General features: G+C 35.1%; 1 protein-coding gene across 1 annotated transcript; it reads right to left on the bottom strand.

Moving 5' to 3' along the window:
* Positions 1–3,746: 3,746 nt before the first annotated feature.
* Positions 3,747–17,769, bottom strand: LOC108683193 (tyrosine--tRNA ligase, mitochondrial). Its single transcript, XM_047883010.1, has 13 exons — positions 17,458–17,769; positions 14,515–14,662; positions 13,989–14,170; positions 12,478–12,640; positions 12,185–12,241; positions 11,595–11,676; positions 10,741–10,877; positions 10,026–10,097; positions 9,359–9,425; positions 8,095–8,280; positions 6,246–6,725; positions 5,120–5,245; positions 3,747–4,215 (listed from the first exon to the last, which is right to left on the bottom strand). Exons 1-13 carry the CDS (start codon positions 17,736–17,738, stop codon positions 4,154–4,156), a joined length of 2,043 nt encoding a protein of 680 aa, XP_047738966.1. The 5' UTR covers positions 17,739–17,769; the 3' UTR covers positions 3,747–4,153.
* Between the last annotated feature and the right edge of the window lie 5,682 nt (positions 17,770–23,451).

Below are 23,451 nucleotides of genomic sequence, written 5' to 3'. Positions count from 1 at the left end.
CATATGCTTAATTTGTGTTCAGAAATTGTATGTTGACCCTAGAAAAAAACTGTTCTTGATTGCCACTATGGCCTCAGAGGCTCAGTATTGGGCCTTTGATGGCCATTGACAAAATTTTTCTATGTCAAATCGTTTATGAGTTTTTGGGGTTTTTGTTAAAAAAACGAAAAGTGGTCAAAGTTACCCCGCCGGTCAAAGTAACCCCATTTTATGGTAGCTATGGTTGCACATTTGATATATAAATGGATATACAACTATTCTCTTTCAATATTTTGACAATATTTGGAACTGATTATGTTAAGAGGCTGGATATATCTTAAATTTGTTGACCACAGCTCTACCACTCTGAAATAACGCCCTGGCGGTTGCTGCAGTGTCCTAAACTCCTAATGAGCCACAAATTATGATACGAAATAATATCATTAAAATTATAAAACCAAAGACAACCAAAACCTAAACTTAATAATTTAATAAACTAACTTCATTTCATATGACTATGACCGCCACCATTATTAGACCACCTCGCGTCACGACTTGCAACGGTTGCGAATCCCACTATGCCCGCTGTACTATATAATCAGCCATATTAGCTAGTACCGGAAAGAATAATAGATAATTTTTGTTTATCCAACTCACAATGATAAAATAACCTTACCCGGTCATATAAACTATATTGTAATTACCTTACAAGGTTATTTAAACTCTCACTTCTTATGCACTTGAAATAAAATGCAACGACACCAACAACCATTGCACCATACAGTGCTTGCCTTTCTTCTCCGACTCCGAGGCTCCGAGCGGTCGGCAAGCAGTGTTCCAATACTTTACCCGTTCCAAAAATAGTCATGTGCCTTCATTTCCATGTATTTTTAATTTTATAACAAATATTGATACATCACCAATCCATAAATCTGTAAATATTGATGAGCTGCTTAAAATATTTACTGCTTATATTTACATTTACTGCTTATAAACAACCAACATTTTCTAAAAGACACAAGATGTTTGAAAACTTGCCACGGGAGACAAAATCATTCAGGATTTGAAGTGAAGTGAAGTTATTAAGACAAATTCGACATTATAGGGCAAAAACATGAATAAATTCGTATTTAGAAGCGTATCAATTGGCGTTTGAATTTTGAAACAATTTTCCATCATTTAAATGTCACTGTGAAATGTGGATCAAATCTATTTATTATGAAATTGAACTTTACAAGACCAAAACAAGGTGTCTGACACCGTCTTGTCTAATGTCAACAGTCAACACAAATTACACAATGTTGCCATACGCCGTGAAAGATTAACAGTTTATCCCATCATTCCGTGTGGATTCAAGAACTTTGTTGGTATTGGTGAAATCGTGAGAATTTTCTGCGAAAGTTTACGTAATTTTTATTTTGGAACATATTCTTCTATAAAATTTGTCGATACGGATACACGACTAGTGTATGTAGCCTATTGGAGGGAAGAGTCGCCGACTTTTCATCGGTTTTCGAACCCAACGCAAGCGAGTTAAAGGAAGTACAGCTGTCCGCATCCGGGTGTCCGCAGTTTCTGACAAGCTCAGTGTAAGGGTATCAATTGTCACTTCAGTGGAAGTTGTAAGGTGGTAAATTTTTCAATACATTTCCTTTTGTTAACATGATCATATATTACCTATACAGAATTCCATACTGGGCCGCCTGCCACTCATTATTACCATCCATCCACTTTTTATGTTGTGACCTCCTAGAGACTCCTTTTGGCACAGCCTTATCAACAGCTACTTGAATTCTCTCCTTCATCACCACCCAACAGCCCTCAATGTCCTTCCCTTCAAGTTCTTCTTCCCAGTTTGCTTGGCCTAATTTTTCCTTAAGGATTATTGGATGCCGGGATTGGTTTTAGAGTACCTTAAGACAACTCTTTATTTTTCCTTGATAGGTTGGAGCCGCAGTGTAGAATTCTAGAGGGATATTAAATTAACCAGTACACATAGCATATTGGAAAGCAGGACCTGAAAGGTTGGAAAGTTCTAAATACTTAACTTAAACTTGATCATTATAAACAAAAAGCCTGGAAAAATTTTAAAAAATCCATTAAATAAAAGAAAAATAGAGAATATCTATCAAACAAGAGACATTCAAACAATTTTATAACAAATCTGATTCTGAGGTACTATACAATTGAAACAGTTTGTCCAATTTTGATCCTCCTTTTCATTTATAGTCAGTCACCTGGCAGAGCACTGTAGCTAAGGAAAGCATTCCACCTTGGGTGGAAAGCTTTTTTATAAGTGAACCTCCATTTCTAGAATTCCACCCTGGTTGGAGGTTATAGTGGCAAAGCAGAAACTTTCATAGACTCTGCATCAAGTTCATTTTTGAGTCCAATTAGTAGACCAGAAAAGTATCCTGGATACCAGCATTGTTATACATAAGAAATTGGTATAAATCTTAAGTAAATAAATAAATTAGAAATGAACTGATTCCAGAAAATCTGTGCTTTGACACTATGGTTGGAGGTTGAGGCTAATGACCAGAGAAAAGTGGCCACTCTTCCCTAAGCCCGAGACTGTCTGTATGTCGTCGGTCGTCCACCCACCATATTCTCTGTAGACTCTGTTTGAGAGCACCAGGTGGCCCGTGGGCGGTGGCAGGTGACCAGGTCTGCCAGCCTGCCAGGTCAATCATCAATGAGATTGCCACAGATTGGCAATTTATACAATTGATAATCTAACGAGATAGAACGAGTTGAGAGAAATTAGCTTATTAGAAAATTATATATACATTTTGAGACTAAATTCGAACGAAATAGATACCTGCAAATTATGAAAGGCACTTCTCAAATCCTCGAGAGATATCACGTCGTCGGCTCACATACGGAGTCGGTCGGTCGGAGAAATATTGTGATGATGCGATCCACTGTCCGTTTTCAACTTTTCGCGAATAGCTGTCGTGTCATTTAATCAAACTATTATTTATAGCTTCCGCACTTAATACGTTGACAATGCCTCTAACATTGACTGCGTTTGTTCGTCATATCGATAAATCTAGTTTATTATTATACTTCATATGTGACTTATGTGCTTTTAAGCTCAAAATGTGAGAATCGTCTGACTCAATAAGAGAGAAGCTTTGTCTCGAAATAAAATATAAATTTTAGCATATAATTTCCCCAATTTGTTTCTTGAATCCATTCAGCCATAAAACTGTGCGATGAATTCTAAGTTTTTCCCTCGACATTGGACATCTTTTTGAACCAAATTACCTATTGATAGTCGCTGAATGTAAGTTATATTTGTCCAACAAATGTCCAGCACCAATTGCGAATAATATTAAATACAATTCTAGACATTGCCCATTTGATTTTCACACAGAATGATTCACTAACGGTTATCTCCCCACTGTAGTTAGTGCCTCTGTCGTATTCATCATTTACTCTGCCAAACTGATTAAACGACAAATTTACGGCCGGACCCGCGGCCGCCGGACTCCAAACATAGAAAAAACCTAGCCAATCAACGAAAACCACGCAGATTAGGTCCAGTTAGGAACAGGTTCCATTAAAAACACAAAAAACCTAGAAAACCCATAAAAACACTAAGAAAACCTTGCGGCCGCGGGTCCGGCCGTAAATTTGTCCGAGACCTACAAAAATGTGATCAATTGGATAGAATACGAATTTCCTTTCTGAAGTTTAGCATGAACAAATTTAAAAAATATCATATCGACTCTAGTTTGCAAAAAGATATTAAAACTACGGTGTTAATACAGAAATCATTTATTATTGACAAGAATCTAGTTTCGAAGACGATCGCTATCAATGCAATAGGCGGTGTGAGGTGGAAGATAAATTGGTAGTAAAGCGAAATTTTATTTTGAAAATCAGCACGTGTTGAGTCACAATTCAAACTATGATACCAATTTTCCATATTGAGACAATTTGAAAATCAAATCAATGGCAGTAAACAGTCACTAGATGAAATCCGTTGTGGAATGCAAAGTAAAGACTGCAACGTAATTAGCTAACAACAACCGAGTTCATGAGAAAATCATTTGCGACGATCATAAGTAATGGTACATTCATTACACCGGTAACTTTGTATCTTTTATTGTAATATAAATTCCTGCGACCATTTGATTGACTGATGATGGCGTAAGACTCGAGTAGACTATGATCGCTCGGCCCAAGCACTGCTGCTGTTCCAGGCTACCAAAGTGAAGCGCCTTTTCCCTGTGAACAAAATGAAGAACAATAATGCATTGATTGTTTTACTATTTATCTTTCGAGCCTATTCAAATTTATAAAATGTTTTTAAAATAAATTTAGTAAATTCTACGCAGGCTTCTGCACCTCCCGCGAATGCAAACAAGTAACTTGTGATCAGTCAAGAGGAGGCTGTACTACTGCGTACAGACTAGCAGCCATACTATCAAAACTCTCTGAAGTACACGTAGCGGCCTAAGTACATGTAACGGGCGAAGAAAACGTAGCGGCTAATTTATGATTGGTGGGTCTAACTTGAAAAGAGGTCAGTAATTGGTTTTTGATGACATGGCCCTGGATGTTTCTCACACCAAAATATCAAGGATCAAGTCATACTAACTGATTGATTGAAAAAGTCATGTTAAACATGTCGTACCCAAATACAGTTAAAACTTTTTTTCTATTCAAGTAAAAAATGAACTTACTATTCGAGTACAGCAAGCTTATGCGTTATGTTGTTAAAAGCTTGTCTGAATATTAGAAATTCTATGATTATTTGGTTTTAACCAATAAAAAGTTACTGACAATAACTCTAACGTACATGATAAATTATACAATAATTATGTACAGGAACAATAAAGATTTCAAAAACGCGTTATTAACGGGGAATTTTGTCAACAATGAATCTGCAGGATTTCAGCTGCAGTCATGAATGAAAATGAAGGTAAGCTTTCAGAAAATTTAGGTACATTTTAACGCAGGTGAAGCATCTTTTAACTTACAAGAGCTGTTCTTAAAAGTGGTCAGGGGGGATTTTTGACAAAAATTGTCCACTATAGATAAAAGTTAGCAATTATTTTACTGGCAAAATTTTGACAAAACTTATCTGCAATAGATAAAAGTTAGGAATAACTGCACTTGAGAAACTGACCAACTCTGAGGAGGGAATATCCTGAGGGGAGGATGTGAGCGTCAGGCACGAGGATCATGTGGGGCTCCTTCACGGGGAACTGGTTGATATGGAACCCTCCGTTGCGGATAATTTCCTCGGCGGTTCCTGGAGGAAGAGAAGAACAGATGAAATATGTTCTTAAATCGGCGGTCTCTGGAGGAAGAGAAGAACAGATAAAATATGTTCTTAAATCGGCGGTCTCTGGAGGAAGAGAAGAACAGATGAAATATGTTCTTAAAGAGATGAAATGCGTGAATATTGTAACGTAATACACCTGCTGATTACAGAAAAAAGTTTTAGCTTCTGTCAACTGAAATTAGAACGTAGACTAGCCCGCATTGCGTCTATTTACGCATTATGTTCTAGTAGAATATAATGTGTGGATAATAATATAATATACTAGACTACTATCATATACTATAATATAATAGACACATACAATGTGTCTAGTATATTAGTACACATTATATTCTGAAGATACAGGAGCTCTGACTGTGGTTCGCAGTGAAGCTTCAGTAGCTCCGAGACATTCAACGATGGCATAAACTCGTGGGCGTTATCACTGATGAAAATTCAGATATTTATCAAGAATACCATTGTAGTTCTGAACGTAGCTAAGCAAAGCAAATAGAACCATGTAAAAGTTGCGTCAATTTACTTCACATCCTTGTTATAATAGAACTCATGCCATTTCCATTCAAAACTATGATTTGCTGGAATACGACGAATAAAGTTCAGTATAGGCGAAATTCAACATATTGGAAATAACAAATATAAGTACCAAGGGTATCTATAAGCCTAAGAGAATTTTTAGGACTTTGGAAACTTTTAATACAAATTTCAAGCGTACAGTGAACTTTTCATCCCAGTTTAATAACGTTCACATCTCCATTGAGACCAAGACCGCTCATTTAATGCGTGCAAATCTCATGGAACGCTTGAAGATCAAACTGCCACGAACGATAAAATTGATCTAAACCAAACGCAAAAACATCAAATTCAAACATTCAAGCGAGCCTGCATGAAGGTACATTAATAAATGTTCATGAGTACAACTGCTTAATAAATGTTTACCAATACAACTGCACGTAAATGTTACACTGACTTTCAGAAGTGAAGCATTTAGCGCTCATGGCGACCTGTAGGACGGTGGTGGCGGGGTGTAGGGTGAGACGCGCTGTGTTGCTGCCGAACAAGTTCTCCAGGTCAGGCGGCGTCAGGTCCAGCAGCGCCGTCGCTTGGTTGTGGTATAAAATTGCCGTGCACTTCTGGGCAATCTCCAGCCCACGCTCTGTGCCATTATTAATAATGTATAATAATGATGTATAGGTAATTATACAACAAATAGTCCTATACGCATCATATAGGTCTAGCAGCGCCGTCGCTTGGTTGTGGTACAAAATTGCCGTGCACTTCTGAGCAATCTCCAGCCCACGCTCTGTGCCATTTAATAATGTATTACAATGATGTAGGTATATGTAGGTATATGTAATTGTACCACATAGAGTATTATACGCATCATGTGTGCTACAAAAGAAAAATGTCCGCAGCATGATCAATTGTGATTTGAAATCAAAACTAACTATAATGAATCATCTTTCCATGGAGTAAAGTCAGCACGTAGATAATTAAACGTACACAAGAACATCGTCAGAAATGATATATTAGGAGCATGGTAATGAAGTCAAGTTCGAAGCAGAAAATTATGCAAATTATACAACACGTTTTATGCTGTTCTTAATAAATGGTGAAAAAAAATAAAATAAATAAGCTTAAGGAAATTGTCCTTGCATGCACAATGTGATTAGAAAATGATTAGTAAATAAGATACTAAAAGAAATTAAAAGATTCCGAAGTTAATGAATAATTTTCAATTGAAGACACAGCGATGAAAGTAAAATATTTTGTAAAGCTATCTTTCTGCTAAGCTGTAAGCAAGGCCACTTCACCACTAAACAGTTACGCCATAAGTGAATGTTAGCAACAATATTACTTAGGAATACTAGATTAACCCTAAATAAATGTTAGCAACAATATTACTTAGGAATAATAGATTAACCCTAAATAGTACATTGACAGTAACGAGAGGTTCGTACAGACCCACGTTTAGCATTATTGACTGCTAAAGGAATTACTCGTAAATCGTTCAATAATAAATGTAAGATGGCATCAGACTCCCAGGGAGTGCATCACTGGACTAATAAGATAACATTATTTCTTAAATTAGAGTATTCCAAGAGCTGGTACACAAGTAATACAAGCAGATACATACACATAAAGCATGTTTGATTATTTTAGTACATAAACAATAAGCATGTTTGATTATTTTAGTACATAAATATTAAGCATGTTTGACTGTTTTAGTACATATACATAAAGCATGTGTAATTACTTTAGTACATAAACATGATTATAATAGAACTCATGCCATTTCCATTCAAAACTATGATTTGCTGGAATACGACGAATAAAGTTCAGTATAGGCGAAATTCAACATATTGGAAATGACAAATATAAATACCAAGGGTATCTATAGACCTACAACGAGAATTTTAGGAGTTTGGAAACTTTTAATACAAATTTCAAGTTTAAAGTGAACTTTTCATCCCAGTTTAATAACGTTCAAATCTCTGTTGAGACCAAGACCGCTCATTTAATACGTGCAAATCTCATGGAACGCTTGAAGATCAAACTGCCACGAACGATAAAGTTGATCTAAACCAAACGCAAAATACATCAAATTCAAACATCCAAGGGAGCCTGCACGAAGGTACATTAATAAATGTTCATCAAAACAGCACCTAACACATATGAATCAAATTCAAACAATCACGCAATCCCGCACGAAGGTACATTAATAAATGTTCATGAGTACAACTGCTTAATAAATGTTCATGAGTACAACTGCTTAATAAATGTTTACCAGTACAACTGCACATAAATGTTACACTGACTTTCAGAAGCGAAGCATTTAGCGCTCATGGCGGCCTGTAGGACGGTGGTGGCGGGGTGGAGCGTCAGGCGCGCTGTGTTGGCGCCGAACAAGTTCTCCAGGTCAGGCGGCGTCAGGTCCAGCAGCGCCGTCGCTTGGTTGTGGTACAAAATTGCCGTGCACTTCTGGGCAATCTCCAGCCCACGCTCTGTGCCATTTAACAATGTATAATAATGTTGTGTGGGTAATTATACAACAAATAGTCCAATACGCGTCATCTGCGATACGAAAGAAGAATGTCCCCAGCATGATCAATTGTGAGTTGAAATCAAAACTAACTATAATGAATCATCTTTCCGTAGAGTAAAGTCAGCAGGTAGATAATTAAACGTACACAAGAACATCGTCAGAAATGATATTAGGCGCATGGCAAAATAAAAAAATTCGAGCCATGAAAATTTTGCAAATTTTAAAACACGTTTCATGCTGGTCTGACTAGATGGCGAAAAAATAAAATATATTTGTTCAAGAAATTATCCTTGCACGCACAATGTTTTGAAAATTTCAGTAAATGAAATATTAAAATAAATTAAAAGATTCCGAATTGAATGAATAATCTGCAATTGAAGGCGCAGCGATGGAAGTGAAATATTTTGTAGCGCAAGCTTTCTGCTAAGCTGTAAGCGAGGCCACTTTATAATTAAATGTGTATGTTAGCTCCTAATGTGCATGTTAGCTACAATATTAAATAAGAATACTAGATTAACCCTAAATAATACATTGACAGTAACGAGAGGTTCGTACATACCCACGTTTAGCATTATTGACTGCTAAAGGAATCACTTGTAAATCATTCAATAATAAATCTATGATGTCACCAGACTCCCAGGCACTGCATTACTGGACTAATAAGATTATATTATTTCTTACATTAGAGAATTACACGAGCAGGTACATAAGTATTTCCAAGCAGATATATAAACATGAAGCATGTTTGATTCTTCGTTGCCTGAAGATGCTCAGTGATGAGTGAAATGCATCGCAGGATTTACCTAACCTTCCATTTGGACAAATTTTAAGACTTATTCATCCTATTACTGTACCTCTTATCAGAAAGCTTGAGAGATTAAACTTAAAAGAAGTTCTCAATAAAACTGGCATTATTTTTAACCAAACATGTTATTTTAATACATAGACACGAAGCATGTTTGATTATTTTAGTATAAACATAGAGCATGTTTATTTTAGTACACAAACATGCTCGCAAGCTTCCCCCCAGGCCAGACCTCCATGTACAAGCAGCGTCAGCGACTCCGCCAGTTTCTTCTGCGCAGTCAGCGTCTCTGGCTTCTCCTGCGACATCAACATCAATATGCGACATCAATATTGATGAAGATCACATCTCCTGCGACATCAACATCAATAATTCTTCATAAACTCAATGGCGCTGGGCAAGGTCTTTTATTCTTTGGCGTTCATTTCCTTCATCAATTTACAGTGAATTGCTCTGGCGTCTTACGGAACAAATTAATTTCAAATATTGATAATTACATTAACAGGATTATCATCACGTCGTGTCATTAGATTAAACTTCAATGAACATTTATAAATTAGCTGTGAAATTACCAACAAATCCTTTTAAAACATTAGAGAATTTATTAGACTGTAATTACCGATTCTAAATTGGATTTTGAATGCACTGTGAATATATTTAACTAATTGTAGAACTCTTGGACTTTCTAAGATTCTTGCATAAAGGAAGTTTCTAAGAAAGATTACCTTGTGCTGCTGCATTATTTTCTTGATGTCGTTCACAGGAATAAACGTCATCAACTTCAACAAATTTTCCACCTGGAAAGAAGTCATTAATGGAATGATGCACAAAGACATCTCCAAGTGGCAGCGCTTGAAACTGAGATAANTTGCATAAAGGAAGTTTCTAAGAAAGATTACCTTGTGCTGCTGCATTATTTTCTTGATGTCGTTCACAGGAATAAACGTCATCAACTTCAACAAATTTTCCACCTGGAAAGAAGTCATTAATTGAATGGTGCACGAAGATATCTCCAAGTGGCAGCGCTTGAAACTGAGATAAGAAGATAACTGCTGATGGTCTGTGGCACGATTATTCAAAATAATACTACCAAAAACACACATCTTCTTTTACATTAATTTCATAACTGAACAAAGATAAGAAGAGAATAATTTTTGTGAAATTTTTGTAGAATTACTCATAGTTCTCTAGATAGATTATCCAAATCGAGGGTTTCTTGCTTTCTAAATACACGTAAATTTGAAAGGAATGCATGATATCAACCAATGATAAGCATTACACTTGAGACAAGGACTGAAAAAAACTTATCAGGATGGCTGCTTGTGATTAAGAACTAAAGCTCAAGCTGACGCAGCAAATCAATTGATGTCCCTCAGGCCAAGAGATTAAAAGTTGTTTCAAGTGTGATCAGGAATTTTATTAAATCGGAAATGCACAATTTCTGTTCCCTCAGATATAGAAAGTTATATTCCAACATAATCATGAATCCCAAGTACACATTTAATTGGCCATTACTAACCCCAACCACTGACATAAATTTCAAAGCCGGCAACTTAAAAATACAACTAAAAGCAGACGCTGACATGTATAAGAGGCTGTGGGAAAACATAATACCTCCGTGTCTTGCTTCCTCAGAAAATACTGGTAGAAATCAAAGACTGAAGTCCTGTCGCTGCTCAGCCAGACGCTGTTGCCCGCAGTCTTGCCAAGCTTCTCACCATACGGCCCCAGCAGCAGCGGCGTGGTGAGGCCTGCAAATTTATTTAATTGGATGATTTTAATAATTGGATGATTTATTATTTAATAGAGAAATTTTAATTGTAAATGTACCACAGATTTAAATTAAAATGAGAGGAGCAATTTGGATAAAGTTTACGGCAGTGATAAAGACGGAGGTATTGACATTCTTATGAGGATAATCTGCTGCCCTTGCACAACTGTTCATGGCCACTAGGATGATTTATTATTTAATAGAAAAATTTCAATTGTAAATGTACCACAGATTTAGATTTAATAAAAGAAGCAATACATAATGCAAAGAAAATTAGTTCACAGAGAGCAGATTTAGTTAATGAAATGAAAAACTTATCATTTTGATGTTAACAAAAAATGAGTTTCCTGTAATTTAAATAATATGGGCTTCCCATAAAATTTGAGTTTCCCATAAAAAATTCAATTGAAATGTATCACAGATTAAAATTTAATACAACAAGCAGACACTAAAACAAACTAAAATTGAATACAACAAGCAGAAACACAGTGCAAATAAAAGTACTAGTTCAAAGAGAGCAGATTTAGTTAATGAATTAAAAACTTATCAACTTGATTTTCATGATATATGGGTTTAACATGCTAAATAACATTCAAAATGACAATCAAATTCCATCAGTAAAGTCTACAAGTCTAAAATATTTTTCCTTTTGGCGGAAAAAGTTTCGGGGGGATTTATCTTTAGGCGCAAAAATAACCTGTACAAGAAGAGTCTCCCCGAGCATCGCGTATGAGGTCATGACCGACCATGATGTTGCCGAGCTGGTCGCTCCCTCCTATCTGTGACATGAGTAGTTAGGACTTGTATTGTATTCATTCTATACATAATGAATTATACTGTATACAATACATTGTATTGCATACAACAATAGATTGTACATTAATTATAATGTATACAATACATTCGATACAAAATATGAGATAGACTCTTGTTTTTATGAGATAGAAAAAAATATCAAAATATGAGATAGACTCTCGTTCAATTAGACCAGCGCATAGTGCATATTCACAAGGATTGAAATAAATAAAATTTGAGTTGAGAATAACTGCAATGATAAAATGCATCTGCCTATTTTGTAAATAATTAGAATAGAACTTTAATCAACTGCCTCAAGGTTTGCAACCCAGTTTTAACTGCATAGGCAAGACTGTAGTTGAACTTATTATGATTACTGATTTTAATGTTGTGAAATTATGCTACATGGGTTAAAATGTCTCAAAAAATATGTCATCTAAGGGCCATACATATGGGTTAGGTTTCAATTGGTTTCAATTGGTTTCAACTCACTTGAATTTTGCACTGATACTTATCATAGAGATGCAACCAGTCATATGCCTGACAAATCTGAAAAGTGATGAAGAAAAAAATTTTAGTCAATTAAAAAAAATGAATTCTTTCGGTCATCCTTAGGGAAACATAAATAAAGAAAAAAACTATATTTGTTCCAAAAACATGAGATAACATGGTCAGTATGCCAGAATCTTGGTATCTTGGTAAACAAAGGAGTGCCATATTATACAAAAACAAACAAATTATACAAGTAGAACATCAGAGCAAAGCAGTCCAGTCCCACAGCTTACTTGATATAAAAATTCTTTAAGATTCAAAGACAAGGCTCCAGGCTTGCCAAGTCTCTCTCTGACGAAGCGACTTCCTAAAAGATCTTTCATCTTCATTGCCTGCAGGACGGGAAGGAGCTCGGAAAATTTTATGTTCTGCATCCAGGATTGATTATTCAGAAAGCTGAAGAATTGAAAAATATAAGTTACAAAATTAAGAAATATATTATTGCCAGCCACTAATATAATATTCCGGCTAGTTCATTGTAATTTTAAACTAGATTCATTTATGCCAATTAAATGTCTATTTATTCATCATTGCTGTTGGCTTGTCACCATGTTTGCCTAAAAGTGCTTTATAAATATAAGATCAATTCCTCCATTTGCTCATCATTTGTGTGGAATAAACATAACTGATAAAGCAAATCAGCTCAAGAGCTACCTGATCTTATATCTATGTGGACTTATAATTTCTTAGCTACAGCTCTCTTGGATAGTGTTTATGTGTGTTGCATGAAAGTTCAGAAAGTTTTGAAAGTAATGCTGACAAACAAAGCTTTCAAGTATTTCATTTTTAAATTATCTGACACACTTAATGATTGAATAAACATTGTTTAATTGATGAGAACATGCAATTGAATAGAACTAATACCAAATTGAATATCCAGCATATTGAAATTTAGGAATATAAAAACTTTTAAATTTGGCCAATTGTAATTTCAGTGCTTCATTTCATTTAGTTTACCATTATCTTTATTAACCTTGATGATAAATACTTTGTTTTATCATTAGAATTATCCTTTCCTCAGTTTACAATATCAGCCTACAAACAAGATAAAATCTCCAGGTCTCTACGGTAGTTAGCAAAAGTTTGTATTGGAATAAACACATCAGTGATATATTGCAGCTAGAACATACACTATGAACATTGCACCCATTATACTCTTGTCCATGCTTTCCCTCCATATATGAACTCCTATGGCCTAGTTGCCTGCATTTGAGCTGGTCAAGCTATTAAAAATCAAAGTGATAGGTTCAGAATTTTTCATTTTTTACATGAATTTATGTGGTAAACTCAGACTTTTAAATAACCTATTGCAAATATTAAAGTGTAGAAAAATCTATTTCATACCATTTGCCTTAACAAATCAACTGCTCCTCCATATTATGGTTCATTTTAGTTAAAGTGAGAAGCAAGAGCAATCAATAAAGGACAAAAATTTGTCCCACCCTAGCGATTGTGAGCTCAAAATGAAGGTAATTTGCCTTGGAATACATTCTGTGAGTAACTTGCCATTCGAAGCCCTAAAAGTTGTGTAGATTTTTTCATTCAAAAACATTAAAATAAGAATTCACATAATTTCTGAACAAACGTACATGCTCTCTTAGCATGATGCTTGAAACTATGCAATCCTATTCACCAAACCAACCAAGTCATGTTTTTTTGAACAAACCTACATACTCTCTTAGCATGATGCTTCAAACTATGCAATCCTATTCACTAAACCAACCAAGTCATGTTTTGCTCTTACATTGCATCTGGAAGAGGCTCCTTATCACCAAAATTCCAGAAAAGTTTGCTGTGATTTTCAAAAATTTTGAGAATGCAGTCGTGAATTCGAGACAAGTTTGCTGCTGCCACGTCTTCAGACAAGTGAGGACGCTCGTTCAGACGCCCTGTAGGGTCTCCAACAGAAGATGTGAAGCCACCTAACTGGAGCAAAAATATATTTCATGTTTTTGAAGAATTTAATTTTTTGGCATGTATTTTTTTGCAAAACAATTTAATTCAATTTAGCAAAAAAATTCAATTCAATTTAGCCAAAAAATTAAACATGAAAAAAATTTAATTCAACATTCTGTGCTCAATTAAACGTTAAAAAGTTTAACATTTTCAATTCTTTCACATTATACTCAATCAATTCAACATTATACTCAATCAATTTCACATCATACTCAATCAATTGGAAGAAGAGTTATAACCAATATTACTTGAAACAACAAGATTTGATTAAGATCTTTTCTATTTAAAAAATGTAAAAAGCTAGTAAACCTTACCAACACAAGAGGCGTGTGTCCAGCTTGTCTACAATGAAGAAGGGCGATGATAACAAGCAGGTTGCCGATGTGCAGGGAATCAGCAGTCGGATCAAATCCAGCATACACGGTTTGTTTGGAGGTGGCCAAACTCTTCTCAAATTCCAAGCTGTAAAATAATCAAAGATTATGCTGTTAAAAGAACCAATAATCACAATCCTTGGTGCCAATTCTATGCTTTAAAGGCTACATGGAAGCTTTAAAATAAACTTTTTAATTGGTTAGTAACTTAGTGCATTACCATTGGTTTATTTTTCCATTAATATTTGGAACGACTTAATAGGTTAACAGTAATTTACTCTCAATCAAAACCTGACTTTTTACCCAAATTGACCAAGCACTCTCAATGTTTTTGACCCACTGGCATTAGTAAAGTTTGGAAACTATGTTACTTTAAACCCAGGATTTAACCTGGAGCGAGTGTCACTTTGAAAGATACTACTTCTTTGGAATATATTATTGATTTGAATTGATTAAATACTTTTCAGAACCTGGAGCCTCGTCTAAATACCTACTTGTCTTGCACACAGTGAGCCCAGGGTCAATGAGTGGAAACTTAAACAGTTCCGTCAGAAGGAGTAATAAGGGGCTGGCGGGGTAAATTGGGACAGTCTTCCATAATGTTGTGAAAATGTTTTAGCAGCAAAACTAATTGAAATATTGCAAAACTTAAAATAGTGGCATAAACTTCAACATTTTCACAATCTATTTAGCATAAAGGGAGTTGAGAAATCATACATTTACTAGCTCTAAAAAACCCTGAAAAAAATGTTAAAAAATTATATTTAGGAAAGGTACTTCTTCGAAGGTCTGTAGTATAAAAATATTTGCCATATTAAAAAATTTTGCTACAAAAATAGTTGCAGACAGGTTTTGGCTTTAAAACTTCACTGACAGAATTTTTGTACTTCATTCCAAAACAAAATGGCAGCCATTTCTGCATGATGGAGCTATATAGGACACCTCTAAAACGCATACAGCAAAACCTTGGTTAGCAAAGGCTCTGGTTAACAAAAAAAAAAATTGGTTATCAATAAAGAATTTTGATTACATTTACCTCGCTCAGTGAAAAAAAAATGAAAAAGTAAGTGAATCATCATTGATCATCACAAAATTGTGCGTTGAATGTCATAGATAGAATTGTGCACTGGGCAACATAGAATAAAAAGTAATTAACCTAAACTATGATCCATTTCTCCAAAAAATGTAATGGCTGTCACTAAAATATTATTTTCTTTTCTGGGTATGTTTTTATAATCTTTTTATTTTTTGTTGTTGTAGGTAGTGAATTCACTTTACCCAATTAAAATGGTGTGAAATTACAAGTCCAGTCCTGCAAGCTTACAGATACAGAAGAAATGCTACATGGCTGCTGATATGAAGCTTGCAGTGGAGAAGGTTGTGGTCAATGCTCAATGGCATGTCCATGGATACAGTAATATCACATTAATAATACAGTAATGTATGGATATGGTAGTATCATATCAATAAAGCAGAAACAAGTACAAATCACAGAAAATTTAATTTGTTCTAATACATCTACATCATCTACAAAGGAAGAGGAGGACTTATCACTGAAGTCAGTGCTAGTAAAGGACAAGTACTACACTCTGCATGCTTCAAACATTTTAAAATTAAGTTTTATTTCAAGTATCACAAATTACCCTTTTCCCAGGGATAATTCAGGATGCTTTTCTTTTGTATCCGGCACCTTGCAAATAGCATATGAAATTTTTTCAGATATGCCATATGATAGCCCTCAAAAGACCTTTAAAATGAGCCCAAATTTGTTAAGGAAATGTTTCATGGTAAGAAGTTATTAACAAAAATTGCTCAAAATTGTCCCTTATTGCCCCAATTGACAGTATCATCAAGATCATCTCTTATACTATTTTATATTTTTATTCCTATGGAACAAAAAAGTACTAGGTAAAATGATGGGTGGAACAGGCAGACTGCCAATACATGAATTTAAGAATTTGTAGGTCTTTGAGCAAAGCTGTTTTGCCATATAACAAAGTATTCTATTGCTAAAAACGCTAAAGGTACTATAAAGAAAAATGTCATTGAAAGGAATACAACCATGGATTAATATAAGAGAGCATTGAATAATGAGATTATACCTATACAAAACAATGTATAATATCAAAAGTGATGAATTATATACAAAGGAGATAAATAAGATTGCACTGAATGGCAACAATGATTAATGACATGTATTAGCAGACAGTATCAATATGCTGGCCTTGAACCACCATTAGATTAAATTAACTTAGTTAGTTTCTGTTGTCAGATTCTATTCCAACTTCTTCTATAAAAGCCGACTGATACCCTTTATAATGAGGGTTTATAAAAAATGAGAGCTAATGTACCATATGAAATAATTAATGAAGAAATAGGGTAGTTCATCTACATGCTACTGTCATTTGGAGCAGCCTGTGAAGAGAAAAAGCTTGATGAAATTTCTTATAAAAATGAAAGATACAATAAGAGATGTCCAAAGACTGTACTGTCTATGTATCTATTGATACATAGAAAGTACAGGATGGCTTGATGTTGATTAATAACTATGAGCACCCAGTTTCTGGAGAGTATTTAGAAAATTTAAATCAATTATATATTCCAAAGAAGAATCTTCTAGGTTAAGTTTCAGGTTTTTATCAACAGTCTGAACTATACTAAGTTGGTGAATAAAAAATAATGAGAGAGCTTGGTCAATCAGGGTAAATGATCAGGTTTTGATCAGAGGTAGATGGTAGTAATCCTATTAGGTCATTTAGGCAACCTGTCATTATAAGGCCTCTATCTATACTACTAACATAGTATATATACTATAAGTTCAATGCAAAAATATTTTCAACAGTAATAAAATTAATTGAAAATCTGAGCACTAGACCAACTTACCTTGCAATTGGAAATCTATCTTTCCAAATACCTCTTTCAGCCAACCTCAGGATATTCTGATTGGTATAGCTCCTTGAATCACAAAGATTCTTTCTCATATTTTTTGATAGAAGCTTCCTAAACCACACTTTATCTTGTTCATTATTAGGCCTTTCACATATGAAGGTTGAGTAATAGTTATATGGAATTCTTTGTGATATAAATTGATTATGAAGCAGCATTTTGGAAAATAAAGGCATTGAAATAAATTTAGAGTTATTGATTAGATGAATGAATTTCATTCTCACTTTTAAATGAGGCTTTTTTCTTGCTGAAAAATAAAAAATAAAAAATTATGATTAAAGACAATTCCACAGACACTTGATTGCAGTCAACTTGAGTTCCAGTATAATAAGATCCTAAAAATGTTACTGTATCATTGTTTTTGTTGTAATTACACATGCTGACAGTGGTGACTAGGGAGGGGTGATAGGTCAGCTTTTCAGGGCACCAAGGCCACAGGTGATTCTATCACCATCACTGGCTTGCTGACCTGCCAGAACCGTTATGACACAACCAACCTTCTGGACAAAACAGGTACTCACTTATCTACCAGAATTTAGATAAAAGCCTATGGCCTAGTTAAAAGCCTATGGCCTAGTTAAAAGCCATGGCCTAGTTGGCCATGAGCTGAGTTTCCGTCCTGTATGTGACTCAAATCCAGGTTGCTGGGTGAGTGACAGAGTCAACTCTGCCCTACTATGCCTCCATCTGAATCAAGACCCTTGAGTGAAAGAATTTAATTAAAGTCAGAATTCAAAATAAATTAAAGAATTTCAGGTCTGAAGTATGACAAATAATTAGAAATTTAAAAGCGAAGAAAACACCACAAAAATTTAGCATATCTCTTTTGAAAACGTTTCGGAGACCAGCTCCATCGTTTTGAAACGTTTTCAAAAGAGATATGCTAAATTTTTGTGGTGTTTTCTTCGCTTTTAAATTTCTAGTGAATCTGCGATTAAAGCAATCTAGTGACTTTTTTACATGACAAATAATAGGATAAAGATGCAGTAGATGCAAGTGCAAGATTAGAATTTTCATACTTATTACCGAAATTTTACAGCTAATAAGTAACATATTTAGAATAACTTTGAATCTCATGGATTATTCTGCCTTTTTTAACAATTGAATAGGAGGTAATTCATGTAGCACAGTGGTTCACAAAATTTTCAGCCCCATCTGGCTCACCAGTGAATTTCTAGTGTCCTCCACAGGCACATATAAAACAAATGCCTCTTTCTTCATAATTAGTACAAATGTTGCAATTTTATAAGAGAAAGCTTTAACACAAATGTGTATTTCACAAATAGAACCCATTAAGTAAACCAAAATATATTTTAGGAGTTTCAACTGTTTCAGCACTAGAAACCCAGGACATCTCAGACAAATTTACAGCCGGTCTCAAAATTCAATTATCAAGGAATATCTCCTAAACTAATGAATGCAGCTTGATGAAAATTGGAAAATATATTCAATAGGACCAGAAGGAGATGTTAGGCTTATGGAAATTTTTAAAATTTCATCTTAATTTGTGAGTTATAAGGCAATATGGGCCAAAATTTGCTGTAATCAAAGAATTTCTTCCAAACAACTAAACAGATTCAAATGAAATTTTGAATATAAATTCCTAACTACCAAATGGTAATTTTCAACTCAGGAAAATTTTTTTATTATGCCTTCGCTTGAGAGCTTTTTTCATTTCACCCTCATTTGTGATTTCACACTCCTTTATTCAGCCTGCATTGCCAGGTAATTTGTTGCTTAAATTTGCAGTGATCAAGAAATTTCTTTCAAACTATGAAACAGATTTAAACAAAACTTAGTGACAAACTACCAAATCTCAGCAATGATGATGTTTAGCTCATAACAATTTTTTTCTATTTTGCCTTCATTCATGAGTTAGATGGATATACGACCAACATTTCGACCAGCCATTTAACCAAGAGGCGTAGACACAAATAGTGACATCACAGAAGGTGATGTAAGGGTCACTAATGACATCACGACCTGACATATCTGTATAACTCGCAAACAAAGGCAAAAAAAAAAAATTATCACAAGCAAAACATCACTACTAGGAGGCTAGGTATTTATCTACAAAGTTTTGCTCAAATCTTCAGTAGTTTGGAGAAATTTCTTGATCACTGCGAATTTAGGCACATAGGTATTGCTGTTTAAATCATGAATGAAGGTGAAATGGGGAAAAAAATTGCAAACAAAGACAAAATCTAAAAATTTTTCACAATCTAAAAATCACCAGTCAGTAGTTTGGAATGTATAATCAAAATTTTGTTCAAATCTGTTCAGCAATTAGTAAGAAATTCCTTGATCACTGTGAATTTTGGCCCTTATTGCCATATAACTCACAAATGAAGGTGAAATTAAAAAATGTCACAAGCTAAACATCACCATTGGGTCTTAATGAATTTATGCACCAAGTGTCATCTAGTTAGGTGCATTATCAAGGACATATTTCTTGATCATTGAATATGGAAATTAGACTTGAGACCAACCGCAAGTCACTCGCAGCTGTAAATTTGCCTGAGACATAAACCTAGGAGAAGTTCAAGAAACCCAGATCAGGGAGAAAAAACTCATAACTGGGAGTCACATCCAGCAGCTGCATCTGTTGTGTAGGTACAATTTGTCTTCTGACTTTGACTCTGGACTGCCGCCACCTACTTACTGCCCCTTTCTTCCTCACCACCCCCCAAATCTTTCCACCACCCTCAGGGGGGCAATACTGCCCACTTTGGGAACCACTGATCTAGCAGGAATCTTGCAGCTCCACAAATAGCAGGTAAGCTCTAGTAAGGGCTCAGGAGCATAGTGACCTACACAGATTTTTTAGAATCAGGTCATTTTTAATTTTCTCATTTACTCAGGATTTAAACCAATTTATTATGTATGATAATGCTAGTATCCATGACACTTTACTGTTCTACTTACAGGATTAAAAATGAACTTGAAGTAGAGTCTAAAAAAACTCTGCTCTGCTACTATGTGCGGGCGAGAGATATATTCCTCACCTAAGCCATCTTATTTTGTACAAAATTGATATTTTCAATAATCTATAATGAAGAGTGATGGCATATGACATTTCATGAGGTTGTGATTATGAATTCCACAGTCTAGCAATGTGATTAAAAAAAATCAAGATTAGTCCATCAATAATATTGGCAAATTAAATTCATAAATGAAAATTAATTTGTGTATTTATAGTATTGAAATGTAATTTGTATATTTACAGTCAGCTTTGTCTTCGTATTTTTTGGAGAATTGGTAGTTGGCACCATGAAATTTATACCGAAAACAACTAGTTTATATATTATACATTTGCCATATATTATACTTGTATATTATATATATACATTTGCCATATATTATACTTGTAACACTAGTAGTTTTTAGTTAGGAAGCTCATATTATAGAATTAAAAAAGACACGTATATTGAATTACCATGTTAATACCAAAGTTGAAATTTTGCTTAAACATTAAATTTAGCTAGGGCTAATATAAAGTTTTGTTAAAAAATTAGTCATGTTTATTTCTCTAGCAATGATGATAAAAACTGCTAAAATAGCACCCAAGAATTTAGACAAAACTGAAAAACTTTCTAACTAGATTTTGACATGGAGATAACTGCCATTAACTGGTGGTCAATTTTTTTATTTCATTGCAGCATAATAGGTCTTGAATGACTATAGAACAATTTTGGGGGCCTAGTCAAGTAGGTATAGGTAATTTTTTAATGGGTGGGTTGTTTTGCTATCTGAAATTTGGCATTTTAGCATGGTTGTTTTTAGTCTGACGATATTATATATTTGTCATCCTATGGATCAATCAAGTCAAATTAGGAAAAATGCATTTTATATAGTATGGTAGATATGAATCATAATAAAGATCATTAATAAATAATTAAAATTAATCAATATTATAAATATTTTAATATTTGAAGTCCTGTCATACATCATACCTACAATACTTATAGTTAAAGACTCATTACAGGCAATTCTACAGGTATAAAATTTGGCAGAGGTAAAAAAATTGGGTAGAAGTCTTCAAGTCACATGCCACATTGCCACCCCTGACCCATAAATGATAAATGAAATAAAAATGCCTATGCTAGTATGCTTAAGGTCAATTTTACCTGTTTTCACAAGTTAGGCTACAACCTTTGCCTAATTTCCTTCTTATAAAATATGAAAAACAACCCATTTTTGTCTATAATTCTTGAATATTGCTTATAAATCAATTCAAAGAAATAAATGAACAATTAACATGAACTAGAGTACTTAGACAGTATTTTAAACAAAAATGCAGTGTCTGGAGTTTCATAAATTACTATAAGTCTATAAGAGTTTATTTTTAGATTTATTGAATTTTAAATAACTCATTCCAATAATAATCCCATGAAATTGAAATGCATGGTGATCTCCGGTCACGACCTTTATATCGGTTATACATGCTGTCTAAAAACTTTTACTAGCATCAAAAAATTAAAAGTTAACACTCGTATCATAACAAAAAAGTTAAATTAAACTGTATTCACAGCAGTCCTAAGAAAAAGAGCTTAACAATTTCGTTTTGTTTTGCAACAACCTAAAAAAATAAAACAATGTACTAAAACAATTTGGCACGTTCGCATTTGTCTTCCCACCCTCCACTCTCTCCCACCCTCCCCTCTCTCAACCCTCCATTTCTCAAGACCTCACTCTTATCATCCTCCTCCTCTCCCTCATCCTCCACACGTTTTCCAAATATCTCTTCACACTCTCAAACATAGCCGCACTTGCTCCCTCAGACAGACGCGTAATTATCGCCATCCACTCTTCGCTTGTTCTCTCATGCCCCACTTCGTCTCACCTCTCTCATTCAGAATCACCTCCATCATAGACTGACGCTCTCTCTCATACGCCCCACATTCCATCAACAAGTGCTCCACAGTTTCCTTCTCATCCCCATCACACAAAAGATATTTATCTTCCCTCCTCTCATTCCACCTGTATGTACGTCCATTCACACCTAGCACACCTGCCCTAACACAAAACAGAAGGTCCCCACCTCTACTACCATCATACATACATTCATATTTTGGCATCCCTTTCATCTGATACAGTCTTAGAGTGTCCTTTCCCTCCATTCCTTGCTTCCACACCTTCAGCCCATAGTCTTTCACTTGCTTATTCATTTCTCTTTTCCACTCTTTTTCATCCCACTCTATCCCAATCGCACCCCGTACTGTCACCACCCATTCGTCCTCTGGCCCAGCGCGCCTTTGGCGCACCCATGCTTCATGCATACCACACTTATGCACCACTGCCCAACATCTACGTTCCCATTTGCTCACCTTAATTTTCCACATTTACATCTTTCATGCCCAGCGTTCATTGTCCATTTACTCCAGTCTCACTTTATACCTCAAACTGCTCTCATTCTTCTTTCCTTAAAGGTGCTCCAACCCATGTCTCCTCTCTGGGCCTCAACTGCAGTCCACCTGGAGGCTCCTAGTGCCAATCACGCCACTCTATTCTGTACAAATTCCAATTTATCTAGCTCACCATCTGTAGAGGAAATTCATCAGGTATGGCAACAGCGCCACGTCATCATAGCTAATTACTAGCCGCAGGTCTCCGCTGTTGTTCATTGTCTCTTCAGAACTCGTGGAGGGTGGTGGGCGCTCTGATAGTCTTCCACCTTCGGTAAGCCAGACTTGCGATTCCTGTTAGTTTACCTGCCTTGAGCAGCATTGTCCATATCTGCAGTTAGACGGTCACACTGGACTACGGTCAAATACTTAGTCTCTCGTAATCCCTTGGCTTCTCTTATCATGCCTTCCATGTAAGCCCGAATGTTCCAGACCGGCGATTGTTGACCCATGCCTTTTGTAACAGATAGACCCACTGACAGAAATTTTGAATATACATTCCTAACTACCAAGCGTTAATTTTTTT

The sequence above is a fragment of the Hyalella azteca genome, unplaced genomic scaffold (assembly GCF_000764305.2).
Source record: "Hyalella azteca isolate HAZT.00-mixed unplaced genomic scaffold, Hazt_2.0.2 contig11786, whole genome shotgun sequence".
Classification (NCBI taxonomy): domain Eukaryota; kingdom Metazoa; phylum Arthropoda; class Malacostraca; order Amphipoda; family Hyalellidae; genus Hyalella; species Hyalella azteca.
Note: the sequence above shows the minus strand (reverse complement) of the source record. Positions and strands in the feature narration are given on the sequence as shown.

Excerpts from the sequence above, each read along its gene's own strand:
- LOC108683193 (XM_047883010.1), bottom strand. The coding sequence starts at position 17,738 with ATGAAATTCATTCATCTAATCAATAACTCTAAATTTATTTCAATGCCT. Across the intron at positions 10,878-11,594 it reads GGGAGACTCTTCTTGTACAG|GCCTCACCACGCCGCTGCTG; the intron begins GTTATTTTTGCG and ends ATAAATTTGCAG. Across the intron at positions 5,246-6,245 it reads TAAATGCTTCACTTCTGAAA|GAACCGCCGAGGAAATTATC; the intron begins GTCAGTGTAACA and ends CTCTTCCTCCAG.